Source organism: Pygoscelis adeliae, unplaced genomic scaffold (assembly GCF_000699105.1).
Source record: "Pygoscelis adeliae isolate BGI_AS28 unplaced genomic scaffold, ASM69910v1 Scaffold298, whole genome shotgun sequence".
NCBI lineage: Eukaryota > Metazoa > Chordata > Aves > Sphenisciformes > Spheniscidae > Pygoscelis > Pygoscelis adeliae.
Window position 1 is genome coordinate 769314 of NW_008825303.1, and position 8952 is coordinate 778265.

At 38.4% G+C, this 8952-nt stretch overlaps 1 protein-coding gene across 1 annotated transcript in view; it reads right to left on the reverse strand.

Annotated features, from left to right (window-relative positions):
* Nucleotides 1–572: 572 nt before the first annotated feature.
* ANXA2 (annexin A2) overlaps nt 573–8952 on the reverse strand; it is a 25526-nt gene continuing 17146 nt past the window's right edge. The window contains exons 5-13 of the mRNA XM_009330044.1: nt 7225–7315; nt 5769–5848; nt 5376–5435; nt 4619–4712; nt 3779–3874; nt 2742–2800; nt 1927–2049; nt 964–992; nt 573–919 (exon numbers count right to left, since the gene is read on the reverse strand). Of these exons, the coding sequence (XP_009328319.1) occupies nt 889–919; nt 964–992; nt 1927–2049; nt 2742–2800; nt 3779–3874; nt 4619–4712; nt 5376–5435; nt 5769–5848; nt 7225–7315 (663 nt within the window). The 3' untranslated portion in view covers nt 573–888. The remainder of the gene's footprint in view (nt 920–963; nt 993–1926; nt 2050–2741; nt 2801–3778; nt 3875–4618; nt 4713–5375; nt 5436–5768; nt 5849–7224; nt 7316–8952) is intronic.

Below are 8952 nucleotides of genomic sequence, written 5' to 3' on the forward strand. Positions count from 1 at the left end.
GCCCCTGCCCCCCCCACCCAAACCTGCTCTCAGGGGCGCGGGGAGGGCGGGAAGAAAGGCGGGAAACTCCCTCCTCCCTAAAATAAGCAGCACTGCAGTTCGTTCCTCCTTGCTTCCCGGCCTGGCCTGACGCATCTACGCAGCGTGCCCTAGCGCCGGGCCTTCTGGAGGAAACGCTTACGTTGCAAACAGGCTGTTTTAAACGTTGAAGAGGGATTCAAAACTATTTGCCCCTCGCACACAGGCACGGAAAATGTATAAATGTTTAAGAGGGATTCAAAAGTGTTTGCCCCTCGCACACAGGCAGAGAAAGGTGGCGCTGAGGTTTACGTGACACTTATTTTGGGGGAAAAAAGGAAAAAAAAATAAGAGAATGGTTTTGCTTCTGCTGATAAACTGAATCACTAAACAGGGGAAGAGCTTTGAGGGAGGAAGGCAAGGTTTCAGCCACAAGTAGTGAACCCTGGGAGGAAAAAATCAACACAGAAAATGGACGGTGAAGGCTAAATACGTATCAATTGTTCACACAGTTTTCAAATTAAAGGTCTGAAAGAGACCTGTCTTCTTAAAGTAAAACTTCAGTTTTATTTATGTTTTATTAGAAACATCGCACAGAGAGGCAGAGTCTTTCACAAGCACTTGTAACCTCATTTATCTTTGGAAGGTTAGTTTCTCTGGCTATACGCTGTTAGGACCTTTGGCAGAGCCAAGCAGAGCACTGCTGCTGAGAGAAATGCACACAGCACCGGAAAGCATACTACATCAGTGGTCTTGCAGATATAAAGGCAAGTCAAGGTTAGCTAGGCAAGTCAATTTTTTCTAGGATTACAGTAAAATGAAGAGCAAAAAAGGCATGTCTCTGGATTTGGGTTTCTTCCATCACAGTTTTCAGTCCTTTCCACCACACAGGGTCAGCAGCTGCCTCTGGAGATTTTTTTTCGCGACTTAAATTCTGTACAGTGCGCCCTCTGGTAATCCCCTTTTGTGTCTTGCTGTAAAGCAAGGGAAGAAAAATACAAAATACCTATGAGGAAACAGTCAACAAATACGAAAGTATATGCATTATATTCTAAACCTGTGGGACAGACTATGTTTCGCAGTGGAAGCCTTGTCAGCCTGGAGGAGACTATCTATACTGAGTCTTACTTATGTGTGAACTGAAATTATTTATCATTCTTGCAATACAAATGCAAGGCCAAGAAGGGAGAGAAATTTTGGTATCAAAAAAAGGAACACATCAAACGAAAGCTGAAGGACTTGATTCTGTTCCTTCTCACTGATCACTGCAAAAATCATACATCAAGTTAACTATTTTGAAAATTTGCTTATAATCTAAAACTGACATCTTCAGGAAAAGATTCTGGCTTAAGATTTTGACTCGACTTCATCTACACAAGGAAGAATGTATCATAAGCTGTTGTGAGGGTGGGTAGAAGACTAGTTTTTAAACAGATGCACAAGCTCTTTACCTATGCCTGCAGTTAAATAAAACCTAGCACCTATAGCTCCTGCCCAATCACAGAAATGGACAAAAAAATCACTCTAGCTAAAAAGCCTGCTCCTTGGGCACTGAAATGAAAGGGAGCAGCAATTTAGATGCTCTATTTTCATTCAGCAATCACAGAGCAATTCTGTTTTTTCTTTTCTTTTGGTCTGAGGACAGGGACAGGTCAACAGAACTTTCCTTCATAACACATCAGCTGATTGCACAAAGCCTACATGTACGGTCAAGTGGCTGCCAGGAGTTGTACCAGCTGTAGACTGTAAAGTTAAAGGTGGGTTTTTCGATAGTGCATGGATAATAACCTATTATTCTCACTGCAGCCTCTAAAGCACCTCCCATGAATTCTAATGGTATGATTAATCCAATGAGGACTGCTGCAAAGGTCCATACAACTGATATAAAAAGAAAGCTGAAAAACTTACCTGGATGAAATAATAGAGAGATTTTCCGTATTTCCTCTTGAATTCACTCTTAATTTTCAGCATATCAACCTCACAGCGGGAGACCATAATCCTGATCAGAACCTTGTCGCGGGTTCCCTTGCCCTACAAGCAGATACACATTTAGAACTGTAATAGCTGAAATGTGTAGAAGGCCACTGCACCTAACGGTAATACAGCAAACTATCTTTTAGCAGCAAACCGGCATCTTTTATTGCTACATCTCAGTTGCAATGAATTAAATCTTCTAACTAAGGTCATTAGTTAGAATGAATCCAGGAATTTAAGGATGAACATACCTTTCTCATCAGCAGTGTTTGACCAACTTCCAGTCACAAATCTAGCTACTTAATCTGTAAGCAGCAGTTCTGGTTCACCAGGAGGTCTTCCTGGTGTTGCCTAATGCCTGTCACCAGGCGTTTCTCTTTCATCCCTTTTCTTCAGAAAATGTTTTAAGGCAAATTTAGTGTTTTATTTTGGCACTTCAATAAACAGTTTTTTCTGCTATCAGCCCCTGGTTACCTGCAAAAGATGTGTCTAACTGCTAATTATAGTCAACTGATCTAATACAGATCATTATCATGAGACCCTTCCCTATATTTCCCTATACCAGACACATCTGAATAGATGGTCTAGGCTCGTAACTGTTAAAGAATGCTTTTGACCAATACTAAGTCATTGTTAATTTATTCACATGCCAGTCACACATCATATGAATAAAAGTGCTTAAGGAATCAAAATTTGATGAAACAATGGCAAGAAAAAAATAAGTGGAAAGAAAGAACAGTCATCCCTACCTTCATGGAATCATACAGTCTGTCCGCAAAATACAGCTGTTTGTTCTGAATGCACTGGACTGAAGAGAGAGAGAGAAGAATAGTTAGACATCCTGCCCATACATGGAATAGCAGAACACAGAATCTTGGAGCTATTTTTAAATTCATGATAAGTAGTCAAAATAAGGTTTTCAGCAAAATTTTCTACAAAAGGGGACATAGAAAAATTATTTTTACCTGAGTTGTTACTTAGAAGTTGTTTGGCTAAGCTTGTGATTGAACCACAAATGCTTACAATCTGAGAAAGTATTTCCATCCATCACTAGTATCATTTCAGAATGCTAGCCCTCCTCCACACACACACCACAATTCATTCTTCCACTTCTATAAGCAACCTCTTTTCTGAAAACACTCAATTGTATGTTAATCCATGAGACGCCTCCCTTTCAAGGCTGAGCTCTGTTTATTCTCCATTTGCATTACAAAGCTCTCGGTTCACCCTTAGTCTGAAATAGATTTTCCTCTTAAAGTCCTCTTAAACTTGGCAACATCCTTGTCATCGTCATCTCATGCCATAGTACCAGCCTTACACCCTGCCTCCCCATTTCAGAGAATTCAGTGCCAAATCAGCTCTTTTATTAGCCTCTAGCATCCTCCACTGCTCATCATCTCCTCTCACATTGTTCCCTCTCCAGCCTATGTCTATGTTGAATACTTAAATGTGTTCAGCTATAGTTCCAACCTTTTTGTTTGTTTGGGGAAACAAATATTAAGCCTCTGTATCAAACAGAAGTGGAACTAACAACAAATCACAAAACACAGGCATTTTTGTTTTCATCTGGAAAGCAAGGTTTATATTTTGCAGAGGGCAAAAATATGCTACTTCTCAATACTTGTAATATCCTAAAATACACTAGTGGATCCAATAATGCCAGCATGTCCAGTTTATTTCTCATCCAGCAACACCGTGGAAGCTGGGCCCTATCCTTATCACGATAGACTGCAAGAGCACTGAAAAGATCCTGTCTAAAGAGAGTCTTTACTTCAGGGTAACTCACCAAGATTAAGAAAGGCATTCTCCAAATCTCCCTTAACCTCCTTCCTGATGCTCTCCAACATATCATATGGGCTGTAGCTCTTGTACCTGTCAAACACTATTCACAAGAAAGAAAACAGCTGAAATCAAAACCAGACCAAGAACCGGCAAAAGTAACCACCCAAATCAAAAACATAGGAACAGCAATGCAGAGACACATGGTTAAAAAATATCTGTCCAAGTCCTTCTGAGAACTTCATCTTAAGTACAGCTGAAGTTTGTCAGCTGACAGTAAAGTTCCCGTGCTATGGCCTTTTTGTTTTCCTCAAACACCTCCATAATCTGGTAAAATACTGTTTTAATCCTGTACTAGTATTTTTTGAAACAACAGTGCTTTAGGCCCTGAAAAGGAAAGTCTTCAAATGGCTTTCCCACGTGCTTCTTACAGCAGTATCAGAGCTGCTTTTGAGAGTCTTCACTGTCAGATTTTAACACATGATACAGCGAAGCTACCCTAGGACAGAGGGAAAAGCTAAAGGACTTCTCAAGGTCTCCTGCATCCATGCTTTCTAGATTTGTAACATTTTTGTTCTCAGTGTACGTGGCATACAGTTGAGCATTGTTACACCTGTGTAAAAAAGAGCTCTACACACATTCAAACTGAGATTAACACATCCACAGAAATAACTATATTTAAAAAAAAAAAAATTAACAGCTTGGACATGAATTAAGATTTATGACATCTCCTATGTTTTATGAGTGCTCTTCACACTCATTTCAATCATATTTGGAACAAAATAGTTACCACTTCGGTATAATTTTCTCTTACAGGAAAAAAATAAATCTGTCTCTTGAATAGTACCTTTCTGCAGGTGGGGGACACTTCTTTCAGTCATAATGTTGATCCACTTGGGAACATCAGTTCCCTTTCTCTTCACACCAGCATCATAGAGCTCCTGGGGTTAGAATGAAAAGCAAAATCATGAAAATCAGGAGTTATACAAAAAGACATCGCAAATGTATACAATTCTCTTACTGGAAAACAAGCACTACTGGAACTGTGTCAGTGGGAGAAACACAAAAGGACACATGGTTAGGCAGACCACCAGGACAAGATCTATGGATCTAATCTGAAACTAAGACTAATTACTTTGTATTTACCTCTATCTACAGGATTTACTCTGTATTTAGCTCTGTTTACCTCAGCAGAACTGCTCTTGACAGATACAGTTGCAATAAACAAGCATTAGCAGCCACTAAGTTCAACCATACTTCTCTCAATCTTACACAATTAATTAATTACTTAATTTAACTTAATTACTTAATTAATGGATATGTTTCCTTTTGTTAAAGTCTCTTTCTCGATATGCCCAAGGGAAATACCAAAGAGCTTCTGTATAGGTACTAGTGGGTAAGTAGCCCGTGAAAACTGGTAACTGAAGGTATCAGGATTGCCAGTGGCAGATACCTTGACAGGATGCAAACGTGACTGTGCAGGACAATCTGAAATATACACACCTTCTTTCATAAACGCTTCTCACTCCCAAAGTATTTGTACTTTCAGTATCCCCAAAAGTTTGATCAGCTTAAGACATTTAACAGTCATTACCAGCACTTACCCTAGCATCTTGGTCAATCAGCTCATAATCAATCACAGAGGTATCTTCACACCTTTTGCCCTTCAAACAAGGATAGCAGTATTTAGAAGAGGTTTAATAGACAGTAAGCAGTTTGCTATATGCATATTCTTTTCTCTTTGATTTTTTTACTCTGAATTTGCTAAATGAGTAACAGTATGCTCCATCCCCATTATGAAGCTGCTGCTATGAATGCTGCATTTCTGTCAAAGTATTTTGCCCTTCAACATTTGAATTTTTTTCCCCCCAAAAGACAGTGAAAATACAAGGAAATTTAAAAGTGAATCAGAAATCCAATTGTTTTACTGGCAGCCATCAGTCAGTTACCAAAGGGCAGGCACATAAGGAAAAGTGGAAAAATACGAACAGACCTACCTTGGCCAGGGCAACCATTAGCTTGCGGAAGTCACCAGATGTGTCTGATATAATGTCCTTTTCCAGTTCTGTCTTGTACACTAGAAAACAAAAAATTCTTTTCAAGCAAGTGGTGTCCTACAAATACTCCTTTACAAGAACAGCTGCTAATTACTGTGTTTTATGCACGTAAACAAACAGCTACAATCTAAGTCACATGTGGAAGACAATGAAAACAAATGCATGCTTGCATACAACAAAACCAACATTGCTACCAGCTAGTCATGGGAGTTCCCATGTAATCAAAGTCTGTCATGGAAAGATAACAGGAAAACCTGAGACTATTAAAAGGAAGGGAATATTGTTTTAAGCTCAATATCCTGTTAGATTATTCTTAGCTACCAATGAATGTTTGCTTGTTTGATAAACACAGCATTTAGGCCTTCTCCACTCATGGATTTATGACTGGACAACTGCAATTACAAGTTTTATATAACGCAAAAGACAAAAGCTGTTACGATAAATCAAAGGAATGCTGTGTGTGATTCTGGTCTGGTATCTAAACATTTTCATTGCTTTCCAAGTGGTCATACTCCATATTGCTACAAAATCACATTCTCCCTTCTTTTCAGCAGCAACCTAATCTACAGCAGCAACATTCTCTTTGCTGATACATACTATTTTTTTTTAATACCGGCCGTTAAGACTACATTGGTTTTGCTCGTCCTTTTTGACTTAGCCAGCACCTTACCAGAATTGCTTGACAACTATTAAGCATTAGCACACAGCAATTTTCTACATTTCAGTCTATTTATGCTGAAGCTCAACTCTGAAGCTCAGGGAAACAAACAGGCACTAGGCAGCTGCACTACTGAATTGCGATAAACCCAACCAGAATGGCCAATATAAAAATGTAAGGAATATTAAAGGAAAAGTAATATTTTTTGAGGACGGATCTTAGATGACTCTTACATCTACTTATAAATCAACTAAGAATTACAGCTTCAATCAGATAACATGCTTTAGAAAAGTTGAAAAACAGAACATATGCTTTTATGAAGTTTTATTTCATGTCTTTTCCGGCAGGTCTACCGAATAAGCTTACAAGTGTGCTTCAGTAGATTTCATATTCACTTACTTATTACATAATTGATTCTAGAATCCATAAATCTAACATCATTAATTCTGTCACTATGCACAGAATGCACGTAGCCTACAAAAAAACTAATTTAGACACAACTTATATGAGTAGTAAACATTCTCCAATTTGTTTGCTACCAAGCAACAAGATGAAGCTATATAAATACACACAAATATCCAGGACACCAGTACAAAATAGTATCTTATGTCCAACTGCCAGAGAATCAAAGTCGATGTTGTATAAACGACTCTAATAATCAAATTCACACTGAGGGGAACTTATCCAAGTAACTTAGTGTAAAAACATAGTACATTGAAACTTTCAAAGTAAACTTACTTTCCCTGTAGACTCTGTTAATTTCACTAAGCTCCTGATTTGTTCGTGAGCAGATGATTTCAATGAGTGTGTCTTCATCAGTTCCCAGACCCTGCAACACATATATGATTCAGTTAGGAGCTAGAAATGAACAGGCATGCTTGAATGGTTTAAAAAAAATATTTTACAGGCATCTCCTTTCTCCCACTCTAACTGTTTCACAACCATTCAGGGATATTTTTTGCTAACTGTGCCTGAGAAACCCCAGATAGAAGATTTTTAGTTGCCAAATACTACTGAGAGGTCTTACATAAAATTTCAAAGCCACTTTTGTGATCAAGGTCAATGAATAATCAGTGCTTTGAACCAAGCTGCATTATTACTGTTTAATAAGTAGTGTAGGTATTAGCACTATAACAAAATTACAAACCACATCAAAACGTATCAGCTATTGATTAAACCTCATAGTAACTCAGATACTCCAAAATAATGTGGCTTGACCAATGTGCTCTAAACCTTGTTCAATTATTTTATACAGATAAACAGCCAAATTAAAAAAAAAAAAAAATTGCTAACAATACTGCAATATTCTTGCTCCTGGAGAAAGACAGGAAACTCTGAAGGACGGGCTCAGAACAGAAGACTAACTTGGATGAGCTGAAGATGCTTCTCTTTCCAGTCACCACTAAGGATGTCTGGGTTACTAGTTGGTAAAGGCATCCGGCAGCCAGATGCCTCAATATTTTGAAAAGAAACTTTTTAAAAAATAGACTCCACTGGTGATTTTTTCATTCTGTTTTGTTTCTTACCTACCAATGAACCATGTTCAAGCTAATCTCATTACCCTCATCTTCCAGCATCACCAGCAGACAGAAAAAACACTCTTATGCATCCCGTTGGCCTTAACAAACAGCATCCTATCTGTAACAGAACGTCATTTTGTATGTGGCAAAAATGGCCATGGTTTCCACAGGACTCCAAGAGGAGTCTGCCGGGTAACATCTTGGGAAAACTTATCATGCTGCAGTCTTTCACATGTGGAAAATGGACGTAATTATGTGGAAAACTACCCTCTTGGAAAAAATGTCTCTATTGAAGGAAAAAAGAAAGAGAGGACTAAAACCAAGCAATTTTATAAAAACGGCTCACAGCTAAGAGAATTAGGAAAGCTTTCCACAGAGTGGTTCTAATAGGTATCTGGAGAAGAAATGAAGGCTAACAAAACTTAAAATTTTCCAAATATTTTTTAAGTATTTTGTAAGAATGTGTACCAGAAAAATAATTAATTCCTCAATGATAACTTTGCTCTACCCAACTTTGATTCCTATGTCATAACTTATTATGCTCTATGTATCAAGTCAAACTTAAGCTCAGGCAAATTAAGAACATTAGACTAGGTGCTTGGGAGTTGGGAATAGCCGACCTACGGAGAGAATAGAATATTCCACATTGTGTAATGGCTTGGTCTTTGGGCTGTAAATACAGCATAAATGCTATGTAAGTATATGGTCATCCTACTTCTAACATATCAGATGTAAGACCTTAAAAAAAAACCCCAAAAAACCCAAACCAAACTCATCTGATTCACAGTAAATTACGGATAGCCTCTACTTAAACCAGAAGAGGGCAGCATCTGATTACTCGAAGAAGGGATTTGGCCCATAATTAAAGAGTTACCATCTCCATACTGGGTTGTTTTTTTGAGTTTGGGGGTTTGAGGTCCAGGTTTTTTTGGGGGGAGAGGGGGAC